The sequence below is a fragment of the Falco cherrug genome, chromosome 5 (assembly GCF_023634085.1).
Source record: "Falco cherrug isolate bFalChe1 chromosome 5, bFalChe1.pri, whole genome shotgun sequence".
NCBI lineage: Eukaryota > Metazoa > Chordata > Aves > Falconiformes > Falconidae > Falco > Falco cherrug.
In genome coordinates, this window is record NC_073701.1 from 7,217,720 (window position 1) to 7,231,420 (window position 13,701).

General features: G+C 38.4%; 1 protein-coding gene across 1 annotated transcript in view; it reads left to right on the forward strand.

Annotated features, from left to right (window-relative positions):
• The window catches only part of NME7 (NME/NM23 family member 7), a 94,861-nt gene that overhangs the window by 6,652 nt on the left and 74,508 nt on the right, over positions 1 to 13,701 (forward strand). The window contains exon 2 of the mRNA XM_055712678.1: positions 12,089 to 12,196. Coding sequence (XP_055568653.1) covers positions 12,089 to 12,196 — 108 coding nt within the window. The remainder of the gene's footprint in view (positions 1 to 12,088; positions 12,197 to 13,701) is intronic.

Genomic DNA, 13,701 nt, shown 5'->3' on the forward strand with positions numbered 1-13,701 from the left:
GCCGCAGCTTAATTCTAAGAGTGAGAATTTAGCAAGTAGTTGCAAGTGTAGCAAGAATGTCCCCTGATCAAATGAGCACATACAAAAGATAGAAATTCTTTCTCTTCTCACACTAATGCCTAGTGGAGAAGTATGTTCCCAGTACAAGAGAACTCTGAGAGGTGGCCCTTGCAAGTTGTCCTGGAGTGAACAGCTCTGGTGTGCATTTGAAACACATGGCATTGGCATTTTTGGAGCCTGGGTATTGAAGAAGGCCATGTGTGCATGTCAGCAGCTTTCCTCTGTGAAAGAACTTCATCACTCAGGCTGTGGTGATCTGTGCTTTATAATTTAGTCATTTCTACCTCCTCTTACAAGGTTACTAATTGTGAGGCATAGTGCACTAGAAGAGATGGCAGGGGCAGCTTCTTACTGATCATTTCAGAATTCCCGAGGTTTAAATCCTGTCTTTGAGCACCAGAGGGTGCTCCTGTATTTGTGAAGAAGTGGCTCTCTCAGAGCCAGTTGCCTGTTGTTATGGGATTCTTCAATAACTTTAACTACCTTAATTATTTTTTAAAATCACATTTTTTATGCAGAAGAGGGGAGATGTGGGCATGCATGCTTGAGACTGGATACCTGTTCTTCCACATGAAAATATGCGTTTTTAAGTATGATCCTTCACTAAACTTAGTATCCCTCCTATTTTATCCTTGCTACTTATTCTCTTACTGGAGTATGGGGGAGCAGGACTGAACTATGCTGAATATTTTCTAGTTACATAATAGCAATGCTGTCCTCACCCTGTCTGATGGTCTCTGCTAGGGTACACTCTTTGATAACTGAACCACTGAAGATCCCCACATCACTGTCGGGGCGGGGGGGGGGGGGGGGGGGGGTGGAGGAGGGGAACTGTCGTCTGGATCCAATCCTTGCACCTACTGACGTTCTGGACTAGCAGTGGTTCCTGGTGCCAGCTGCAGAGACAGTGGGCTGGGCAGCTTTAGCAGCCCTTTCTAACTTTTTCCACAAATTCCTGGTTCCTGTGCTGTAATGCAGCGTCTGCAGAAACAGAAAATTAGGATGAACTCAGTGAGCTGCCTCTGCCATGCTTTTGGGAGAGCCAAGGGAGACTTACAATGCCTAAATAGTATGGATATTTTAACTGTTAAACCTTGGTATCCTTCTGTGAAAGGAAGGATGATGATTATTCCCATTTTACAAATGGATAAAGTGGGAAATGTAACCTCCTGTTTTTTTAAAAAATGCTGAACATCAAATGCACTAATGCAGGGGGCAGCTGTGAGGGTGGAAGTAAGCAGCCTGACCAAAACTGTGTTATGGGATTGGAATCTCTTAGTCACTGTCTGCATCCAGCAGAGACCTTTGCATCTTTGGGGAATAACATAGTCTGCTCAAACTGTGATGACGGAAGTGTTACGCTCTGGGAGAGAAGTAAATCTGTGGATTGTAGAACAAATCTTCAGAAGATGAACCTGTAAAAGCCCATTAGGATTGGCAGTTTAAGAACATGATTTACTTACCGACTTTGCTTCCTCTGCCCAACAGAAGTTTTTAATTTTTGAGAGCTTTACTAATGGGAAGTTGCTGAACAGCTTTTATCATGAGAACTTCTGTTCACATGTAATTTGTCATTAGTCTGACTTTAGAATAAAGGATATACACATCTGTACTAGCTGAAAACAATTTAGTCCAACTACCTTAGAATTAATATTTGACACAATCTGAGAAAAAATTGTATTTTAATGTCAACATTTGGTTAAACAGCAGTGTAGAAAAAATGTTTGCCTCAAGTGCCCACAGTAGTGAATAACAAATGTGTCAGCAGAGTTGTTTGCTTCAGAGGATCATAAATAGTTATTTGACTGTTATAACCTCTGACTGTTCAAGGTAGGTGCAGCATGTGTGGTCTTAGGAGCATTCTCACAAAGTCCTTGGTGCTAACGCTCACAGTATCTGCTGGCTTCTCTCTTAGCTGTGATTCCAAGGCAACCAATGGGTTCTTGTTAAAAATGCTTTTCGGAAGATTATTATGAGGTGAAGTAATCTGAAGATGCTGTAGGCATTATATTCCTTTGAAGTGCTGTTGACAGCTTTGGTTCAGGATTTGTAGGTGTTTCCTTTCAAACCTCTGCTTCCAGCTTCTTGTAACTTTCTGAAATTTAAGCATTCTGCTTGAAATTTTCCAGATTGATTCTACTGGAGATTGAAAATTTAATGGAAGACCTGAATAAGAATGTGTGTGGGGAAAAAATTGAAAACATTTCAGAATCCTAATAAAAGAAAAAAAATATTCAGTGTTCCTCTGAAGAGCTTTAATTCTGAAAAATTGGAAATTGAAAGCTGAAAGTTTGCTGGAGGAATGGTCTCTATAAAAGAAGACTTATCTTTGAGTATTGCCATCACCTTTAATGTTGGGCCAAGTTTTTGAGTCTTTCAAAAATGTGTTTTCTGTAAGTACAATATAGGTTGAATGTTGTAATGGGGTGTGCACAGATAGAGCGATGTATGTATGCGTAGCTTTGTGGGATCACATGCAGACACTAAACTTATAGTTCGAAGTCTGAGACCCAGCATTCAGCAGCTGACCATGGCAGCATTAGTTCTGCCACTAGTGACTGAGTAGGCGCAAAGCACCTAAACTTTATGCTCAGATATTATTATGTGAGGTGACTTGTGTTACAAATGCTGTTCTGAGTCAGGGAACAGCTTTGCTTTCGCTAAAATCACTGTCAGACTCCTCTTGAATTACTGGAGGCAGATAGGCACGTGCTGAGCACTACTGACTGCTCTTAGAGGAATTAACCTGTGATCATGTAATTAAGAGTACAATAATATAATTTATGATCTGCATCTTTATAAACATGCATTAAATGAGGATATATTCCCCTAAAGACAAAATTTAGCTGGTCTTCTAAAGCTAAACCTGTCTTCACAGAGCAGGGAACAGCACTACAGCATCCTTCATGTGTTTTAGAGAAATTGTGTTCCATAATTAGAAAAATAACATGAATACTGTAACTAAGTACTTAACCATAACATGTAATTGTAGAGGATTGGAATTAATGGTTGAGGATTTAAATTCTTGATTCTCTTATATGAGAGACTGGGAAAAAAGGAGAATATGTTACACTGATCATGCCTGCATGCTTCATAGCAAGCTTATAGAATTTACATAATTTAATGGTAAAAGAAGATTTCTTGCTTGGTAAATTGACAGAACAGCAAGATAATTTCACTGATGTGAGGTGGGGTTGCAGATTCCTAAGTCCGAGAAGAAAATCTGGGGCCTTCAGCCTTCTAGAGCTGTGTTCATCACAACCCCTGAGTATAGGGAGATGATTTACTGAACTGAGATCCCAGCTGAAGAGGAAGATTCACTTGGTTAGTGCTACAGAGGCAGAAGTATCCCCATGTTACTTGGCAACAGATGGTCCAGGCACCAATAGCTGTATGAACATGTATACAGCATACATACAGCAATAGCTGTATGAACTCAGTCCAAAAGGCATCTGAAAAGCCTAGGTACCAGTAATACTGGGAGTCAGATAACCATGGATCTAAAAGATGTAGAACTTATTTGCAGGAGGCTAAATGGAAATGCAGTCGAGCATTTGATTCACTTAATAGATTTCCAAAGATTATTAAGAATTTTAATAATTTAACTCATACTTAATTAGTTTGGATTTGTTTTCTACAAGGGTGGTGGGGGGATAAAAAGGGATAACACAAAATTCACCAGTGAGCTTCTGAATATGAGGTTTAGATTGAGAGTCATCTGTAGTCAAGACATTGTCATGGAAATTGAAGTTGCCAGATGTTTCTCCATTTGAAAAGTGATCTTTTGGTTTTACTTTTTGACTACAGAAAAGCCTGTTGAGAGAGTGGTGGGAGGTCCAACAGCAGCAAGGGGGCTGCAGAATTTAAGTTCTAAAAATTATACCAGCTCGTGTGTCAGAAACATGAATAGGAGAGTAGGAGGAAAATGAGTTTTAAGAGACAGAGCTAATTGAGCGTTCTATCTACACAGTGTTGTGGATTTAAGTTTTGCCTGGAAAATATCCTGTGTTACAGGAACTGTGAAGGTAGAAGATGGGTTGAATAACACAGCTTAATAAGCATGCACTGATGAGGATTCATTTCAAGATTTAAGGTGCATTAAAGTGCTGAGAATGAGAGCATTTTCTGCCATTCAGGATGTTGTTTTAATAAATACCATCAGTATGTCTGAAATCTCTTGTTTCTGTCTTGCAAAATTGTTGTTAACATTTAATGGCTTAACTACTTCTGCATTTTTTGCCTTTTCCTTTTCTTTCACAAATGGAAGTTTTTCTTTTAAAGAATTGATGATGGAAAATTATTTGTAGTGTGCAGAGTTTTTCATACAGCTGCTTTCAGCCTGTTTGCCTCAGAAAACCAAAGTTTTGTTGGTGTGTATCTGACCACTAAGTTTTCACCTTGTGAAGTTTGAAATTTACTGGCAGATTTCGATCAGATTTGGTGGAGGGATAATGATGTTCCTCCAGGTTTCCTAAAAATGGGGAGGGGGAAGAAGCCCTCTAAGGCATCTTTAAAGAGAGGCTTCGGTGTGAGATCAACCCTAGTTAGACATCAGAGAATCCAGGTGGGTATGAGCCTTTATTGAATGCCTGGGCTGAAGAGAGGCTGTGGTCAAAACAGTCAGGAATGAGAAACATGAGTATAGAGAACCAGGCCTCGTTATTTCTTGTGCTTGCAGAAGTACTTGTCATTCAGTAATGACAGGTAGTCCTAAAGAAAGGCAGAGAATAGCGATTTGGAAGTGTATTTGCTTAAGGTTGTTTTCTGTTGTAGTTAAATATTCTGTCCTTGTTCAGTCAGACTGAAGGGCATATAGTGCCTGGAAACTATGAAGATGAACACGTTTGATGAAGAAGCAAGTGCTTTGCACTGTGATGAACCGCCACCATCCGTTCTGCTAACCATTCCTTTGCTCTCAGGCTCATCGCACTGCAGCAGTCCAGACACAGATTGTGTAAGAAGTTGCTAAGGTGTTTTTTATAAGCTAGAATTGTTCTACAGCTTTTATAGTAAAAGTATCCCTTTTATTTACTAGTGCCCAGAGTGGCAAGCCCTCACGGAATAAGGATTTTGTTACAGCTGGAGAAAAGGATGCACAAAAGTTTAAGTTGACTTTTCTGAGATTGCTCAGAAGTCCGTGAAGAGCTTGATGTGCCCCATTTGATGTCCTGACTTTAAGTTACATTTTTGTGGAGATTCCAGTTGTTTTAGATGTTTTTTATTTTCCTTTTTCAGCTTTACAGATTTATCTGCAGGGGACTATCACATTTAACATGTCCATACATGAAAGAAAAGCATTCCTAACCCACTGGTTGAGACCATCTTTAAAGCTACTTGAAGTTACTTTTTTTTGTTTTGTGTTCTGAATTTCAAGTGCTACTTGAAAAGCTGGGCATACTGCCGGGTCTGCAGTTCTCTAGACAGATGCACCTAAAAGCATTCAGCTGAAAATAAAGAAAAGCGAGCTGGATGTTAGAACGGGAGAACAGAAAAACTATAAGTGAGCCGTTTAAAGCAATCAAAGTGTTTCTGGGGCTCTTAAGCAAGCAGGTAACGCTGTGACAGTGCTTCTATCTGCAGCCTGCTGGGGGAGTGTAAGACTGTGAGTAGCTGCCTTGGAGGAAGGTGGAAATAGAGCTGGCTGAAAATTCATGACTGGCTCCTCAGACTAGTTTATCAGTGACTTAGTTTTTATTTGTGCTGAACTCCCCTTCAGGACTGGGAAGTAGAGTTAAATCTGAAGCGGTGATTGGTCTGGAGGGTGAGTGAGTGGTGATATGTGAGATTTGAGGAACTGTTTCAAATAATTCATAATGGGACTTAGATACCTGCTGTTAGAAGTTGATCATACATCTACAACAGTAACTTCTGGACCCAGTTCTGAGAATAATGTTCTTGATGAAGGCAGCTGGTTAGGTCCCCCACTTCAGCCCACTGTCTGAAGAGCAGGAGGCCAACATCTGTCTAAGGACTCTACCAACAGCTATGGCAATAATTATTTTTTTGTAGAACCTACAAAGAGGAAAGACAAGGAGAAAGATAACTGTTGAGTGGCCATTTCAACAAATTCTATATTTTGCCAAAGAGCATAGTTGGCAAACTCACATACATTTGTGATTTTCTTCTTTTTTTCTAGAAACATAAGTACATGTTAATGCATAACCAGACTACCTGATGTTGGAGTCAGTCAGCCTCAAGGTATCTTCACCTGAAAAGTTTAATAATTTGTATCCTTGTCCTTTGATGCCATCTCATTTTTTATAAAAATGTCCTTTCTCTCCTAAAATATTTTTGAGACTGCCACCAGCCTGGCTGTGGGGGGCACATTGTGAAAGAAATGTTTCTCTTAAAATTATTGCCAGGATTTTAGGAAGTTTCAGGGCAATCTTTCCAGAACACGTACACGCGCATGCGTGTGTGCGTCTCTGTCTTGTTTGTCAGTTCATCCTGTTCCCGGTGATTTTCATAGAAACATCTTGATTCTTAAGATCTTAAGAATCTTGATTCTAAGATTCTTAAGACCTGGCTGCAGGTTTTCTCTGTGACAACACGGAGTTTTATCAAATATAGAATACAGATATCAAGATGGATCCTTTTGGCTCTGATTCAGCTTTTGCTGAGGTTTGTGCGGTCTTTTTATTGCTTTCTCAGGAGTTGATTCAGGTCCTTAGATTCTTTTTCTTTCTGGTCTGATTTCAGAGTCACTGAGTCACTGAGAATATCAAAGGAGCAACAGACACGAAGCTGCCCACTTAAAACATAGCAATACTCTTCATGACGCCTAAACTTGTGAATATGTGGGCAACAGGCTGTGAGCCTGTGTCGAATATGTCATGTGTGTTGAAGTTCCTAGTGTGTATAAGCCTCATAGAGACCAGATTGCTAATAACGTGTAAAGATGCACTTTCTAGCTACCTCAGATTTTTGATTTTAAGAAATATTTTGATACTATTTCCTGGAAAGTTTTCTTCAGTAGTAAGCTAAAGGGGTTATGATGCATTGCAGGCTGGTAACTAGTTTAAGTATGGGTAGTTGTTTCCACTTAAATATAGATCACAGAGATCGCAGCTCAAAAGCGTGAAGTGACAAACTGGTAGAAAGAAACGAACTTCAAGCTTACAGATGAGACAGAATTAACAGTATAATGGAAAAAGGAAGTAATGCGAAAGGCAGGATCTCAATAGAAATATACTGCCCATATAATAGCGAGGGGAAGCATCTAAACTGCCCTTCCCTTAGACTGTGAGAAGTGTGTGTATGACCAGCAGAAAAAAAATTCCATAGCTCCTGATTTCCTGGGACAGAAGTACTCACCTCAGAATAGTAAAATAGTGTGGCAGTCAGGAGGCATCTTCAAGCTGGGAAAAACAAACCTAAATGTATGTTCTCCATGGTTCACAGTAGAGGGATAAAATTGTTTCTCCACCTTCCCATTCAAGTTCCTTAGTCCCTGAGCTGCTGTTCTACCACTGTTGCTTCTCATGAAAACCTTTGGAAGATCTGCTTTTGTTTTACTGCAGAACAGAAGCTCTTTGGAAGTCCAAGAGTTTTACAGGACAGGAGATCATTTCCTGTCCAGCTTGCTAACCGTTCCGCTTTCTGGTTATGAGCTTCCTTGGCAGCTATGTTCCAGACAAACTATTTCCCTCTGCAGCGGAGTGTTTTTGTGAGCTTGGATTTAGATTCTAGAACTTAGTCCCATGCTGGCTAAGAATGATTGCTTCCCCCATCACTTTCAGAACCAAGTACAAAATTTATTCTTTTTTTTAATTTGACTGTACTTCAATAAATGTTTTTCATGTGCACAGAGCCATCCTACTGCATATTCACACATACTAATATAAACAAAAAAGTGTAAGCTAGCAAAACCTACACATGCATCCAAATGTTTTTCCATGCAGCTTGTAAAAGGAGGAAGAAAGAAAAAGATTATTCTTTGCATATTCGCAGTAGGTGAACTCTTGATGTCACTGAGTTTGGTGGCCCTAGATTTTACCATGGAAAGGGGCTGTAAAAGTTGGGCTAAAGACAGCTACTCTAAAACTGTCAATATGTAAATATAAAGTGCACAGTAACTGCTGGCGTTTTTAATGATGGTAATTTTTCCACTGATGTGTAAAGTTACAAAAAATTATTTCTCCCTCATTAGGTATTGCTTGGTTAATCGCATAGTCATGAGAGCAGAGACTATGTGATTTTAATGAGGATACAGTACAGAATGAATGGAAACTAATGCTTTAAAGCCAGAATTTTCTGAGTTATAATGTATTTATAGATTCACTTGATTTTTTATTACTTGAGATGTTCACAGGGATGTGATTTCACTGGTGACTGTTTCAGCCATTTCCTGGGCCAATGAGCTGCTGGGGCTCTCTGGTCAAGGGCTGTGAAGTCTTCCCTTTTCAAGACTGTGTTGGTCCAGAGCAGTGTGGTGCATTGAAGACGATACCACCTGACAGGTCATCGCTGGTGTCTAGTCACTGCTCAGGGCAATTACTTTCTCTCTGTTTCCTTTGTTAGGAGCATGAACAGAAGCCAAGGATGAAACTTAGCATGTCTCCTATAGTGCTTCCTCATCTTTGAGACTCCTTCTCACATTGCAGTCTAGGGCACACTAGTGAAAGAAAGGGTATGTAAGAAAGTTGTTTGCCATACTGGTTCTTTTGATTGAGCAGTAATTTGATTGAAAGTAAGTGTTTAGGAAAGAGAATTTCAGGCCTGTGAAGACTTAAAATTTTATTGCAATCCTTACAATGTGTGATGGGGAGTAGGCAGATTTTTAGGTTTTTGTGTCTGGTTTTTGCCTGCAAAATCCTACTCATGCATTTAATAAGTAAAAAAAAGTCTCTATTCTCATTTTTGAAAGAGGTATTATGAGCTTAATATGTACTCACTTTTTAAAACTTGGGATTTTAAATTGGTTGGTGTTTTTGATGACTTGGAGTGGCAGTTTTACAGTGATGCCTGGCAAGAGCTCACCAGAATATGTTCACATTATTCCATGTGATGATTGTATTCAGATTGTCTTCTGTCTGTGTTAAGACTATTTGCTGGAATCTGCAATAGTAAAAATGCAGACCTACTGTGTTTTACATTATATTTGTTTGGCAGGGTCTTCAGTTTGCTTCTAAGAATGAATTTCTTCACTTTGCAGTATATGCCTCTGAAACAGTCTACCTGTTCACAAACATGATCTGTTTCCAATTATTTTTACAGTGTTTCCCATAAGCTCTGACATTTTCTTCTATTATTCTCCACGTTTAGAAATAGTTATTGTGATCATTTTATGTCCATAAAGCAGAGGAAATTCTAGTTATGGCCCAGGAGGAGCTTTACAGACTTTGTTTTGGTCATTTTAGAAAACTGTTAGCTCTCTGTATTTTCCAGACACAAAATAGTAATTGATTAATTATTTTTCTGCTTACTGATAACATTACTGGGCATTTGGGGATTAGCTCTGCAGTGATTTTCAAGTCTAAGTAGCATTTGTTACCTTGCCTTTGCTTACAATGCTAAAAGAAGATAATACAGAATGGTAATTTCTGCCATTCAGCTGAATAAGAAGCAGTTGCCAGCAGAGCTTGCTGAATAACACATATGAATAGCTCAGACATTGAGTGAGATCTTACAAAATGAATTTCAAATGGATCTTAAAACCAACGTTGTGTTAAAAGAAAAAAAGCAGGCCAATTCCTCACAAGACAAGGCACATAGTTTCTCACTGTAATCATGAAGGTGCTGATGACTGATACTGGTGACTAAGTGAAAAATCTAATGGTGTTTTCTTTGCATGTTCACGTAAATACATTACTTTCCCGGAAAAAGTAAGCATTTGGAAATTTTGGAAGTTTTGCTTAAACAGAAATTAGTAGCTTCTCTGGCAACTGCTACCTAGAAAATCTATTTGAGAGTGGTGCTGTAGTATGAAATAAGTAGCATGAAGTAATGCAGTTATATATGTCTGCATGTTACGAGGAGGCATTGATTAAGGATGGTACATATTTTTTTATTTCACACATCACTAGTCAACTTCTGGAGATAGTACTCTAGAAACAGAACTGGTTTTCTTTTTAGACAACCTCTTTGGTAGAGAACTGCTTCTCTATTAAATCCATGCTTGATGAGATAATGGTCAAATGAATTGATCAAATGTTTTGTCTTGTCTTCTAGCAGTATGAGTATATTTAAGATCAAGGTTGCAATCAGTCATTTATTATTGTCTACCAACCTTTATTATTGCTAATTGCCAACAACAGGCCTATATATAAAAATTAAGGTGTGAGTTTTGACATAAGAAAGAGTTTGTTCAGGCCTTATATCTCTAGAATGACAGCAGTAGCAATAAAGACGTGAATGAGTCTAGCTTAAGTAAGGGCCAGAAACCAGGCTAAGTCCCTAGGGAGTTTTTGTGCTGGATACTGCACCAGAAACATGAGTATTATCAAAGACTGCAGCATGTAGTAGAGAGATAACACAGAAGTAGCTCATGTAAATAAGGCTTTCAGTGCTGTATAGACTTCTACAGTTAGAAATTAAAGCTTTGCATCCTTCCACAGAGCTCTGTGCTGCCCCATCTGTGTAAGTCTTTCTGTGATATAATCTTACCTTGTTTTGCAGTGTAGGGATATCATAAGGGCTGACAGGAGGGTGGGGCACTTGCTGTGATGCTTTTAACTGAACAGGTACAAGTATTCATCACATTGTAAAATTTTGAAATTGTTCTACATTATCGCGTTCTTTCCTGCTGCTGCTTGTGTTAGGACTTCAGACTGCAGAAGCACTTAGTCCTATGTCAGTTTTAAGCTGAAGATACTGAAAGAAAAAAATGTGCTGACACAAAAGGCAAGTTCAGTGGTGGTGTTTTGGGTGGTGTGGTTTGGTTTGGGGTTCAGTTTTGTGTCTTTTTTTTTTTTTAAGTGTTTATCTGTCTATAGGCTTGCACTCACTAGGACAATGATTATGATTCTTCCCCTGCTGGTGTTCCAGAATAGTCATGGAATCCCACAGGAACATTTTCTATCCTGTTGCTTATTGAGTAGTCTTTGAAACAACTGAAATGCTGCTGTCTTCTAAAATCTGAAGGACTGAAAAGGCCTACATGGCTTCAACTTGGACACCCAGTGGTAGCTAAATGTTTAAGATATATAAGAATACAGATACATCTAAAGAGTAGAAGCCTGTGACAAGACCTTCCTTACTTTTAGGAGTAGCAGTCAGATCTGGAGGAGTTGTGGAAAATAAAAATTTAGAGCTCCATTCAATAGCTATCAAATAACTTAATATTGGAGTATCAATAGCTAACAAACATATACCACTAAGAGGTGTTAGAACTCCACATCCACATCACCTTCGTGCTTACTTTCCCGTAGGGGATTATCCTATGAAGGATGAGGAGTGGAGAAACTACGCAGGTAACTACAGTTTTAGAATTACTGCAATCTAGCTTTCTTGCCGCACTCCTTAGGGGCAGAAAATGAGTTGTAAATGAGATTGGGCCATTTATGCTTTATGTAAATTTCAGAAGGTTAAATAGTGAGTCAAACTAATGTCCTTAACTTGAATATGTTTATCTCATCATTAACAGGAGTTCAGATATGACTGCTCAGGAAGATGATGGTGTTTTCTTGTAGGATGTGTAGAAAATGTATTAAGGGTCTATAACGTGATTGTGAGCTAACATAAACTTTTTAATAAATGGAAGTAAATCAAATACTTTCAAAAAATTAAGAAGTCTAACAGCAACTTCTACAACAGTCCATGTTTCATGACTGATGAAATCAGAATAAGTTTTGAGATTGCCTGCAAAACTGCCATGCTGTTTCCACCATACTTGGTAGTTAACAAGTGAGAATATGTCACCAGCTGTGGTAAGCAGAAGATGATACGCAGAGTGTGCAAGTGCATTTACTAGTGATTTTTTTTTACTTTTCTGATAACAAATAGAAGGAATTCTTTTATTTGTGTGTTTTTACATATAAAACATGTATGCTTTCTGTAATAGCCCTTTCCCTCCTTTTCTTTTTTCCAGAGTCAAGATGACAGATTTGCTTTCACTGCTGAATGGTATGACCCAAATGCTTCGCTCTTTCGGCGTTATGAACTTCTGTATTATCCAAAAGATGGATCAGTTGAAATGGTAAGAATAAAAGAAAAAAATTCTATTGCTGTAAGTGTAATATGCAATTAAACAGTTTGTAAAATGACAAGCCACTGCCTATGCCTACTAATTTTCCATGTAAGGAAAATGTAATTTAAGACGTATCTTGCTCAGTTTCTAAAACTAAAAGAAAAGCAAAAATACAAGTTCACAGTGAGGCATGTGGAAGAGCTTCCATGTTTATTTTTTTTTCTTCTTCTTAAGGCTTGCTTTGGCGTAGAGAGATTCATTTTCACAAATCTGTTTTCATTCAATCTCTACTTCAGTTTCAGAATTGAAACTCTGCAACACAGACCTACTGCTTGAGAAATATAAATTGAAGCTGATTCCAAACAGGGAAATAAGCTTCAGCAAGAACTCCAGAAGTCTCTGAAGAGTAAAATTTAAAGAGTCTTATCAAATTAGAGGAAAGGGTAAATTGCTGTTAATCTGGTTTTAATGAAAGGAAGGACATTCCAGACAATGCATCTAAATTTTTCCATCAGTGGTGCTTACACAGCCTTTCTTACTTGCAGTTTATTCAACTAATCCCCATTGTTTATTGACAGCAGGTTAAAGCAAGCATTTTGGAGTAGCAGGCATGTATAAGAAAGGTAATATGTACTGTACAGATAATCTTAATAAACCAACCAATGCTTTGTGCTTCCTTTTAGGAATGAGTGAATGGTTTGGACTAGTCCTTTCCAATTTTTAATGAAGACCTAAGGGTCTTGAGAATAGCCTAGATCTGGTTAATCACATTTGGTAATTTCATTATCAAATTCTAGTTTTTCTGCTATAAATATCAAATGCAGAAATAAGAAAGCTAGTGTAGTGTGCCTTTTCTTACCCAAACTACTGCTCGCTGAAACCATGGTACCCAATGATGTGAGGAGATGTACTTTGCACTTTTTACTGATAGTCTCTTTAAACAAACTCTTTCATGATGTTGTCTCTTTTAAATTACTTCTCTGTATGATGTCTGTGTGTGCACAGTTGTCAAAATGTGAGGATTTTTATTTTTTATTTCTCAGAGACAGTTTAGCTAATCAGTCAGGAGCCGTAATAATCTTCCTACACATCTGTGTGTAGGCTGGCAAAATTGTTGTTCATTTCACCTAAATGTCTCAAAACCAAGAGTGTTCAAGGTGTTCTTGAGCTTCTTAATGCATTCAGCATCAAACATGTATGGCTTGGTAGACTTTTGCATTTTGCTAATCTGCTCTTAAGATAGTATGGTGTGTATACAGTCATGAGTCTGTATGGACTGTGAGTGATCATGATAGGAGTTAAAAAAGCGAAAATGCATGTAACACCTCCATAGAAAGCATATCTCAAAATCACTTTTGGGGGTGAGTTTTTAGACAGAGAATAAATGTAGAATTCTCTTCTGGATTTTTTTTTTTTATCTGCACAATTTGGTGATTCTTTCTTTATTACTGCTTAATTCTTCTATATCTTTTGGTATCTTCCTAAGGAGATGACAGCCCTCTCTTACCTGTAAT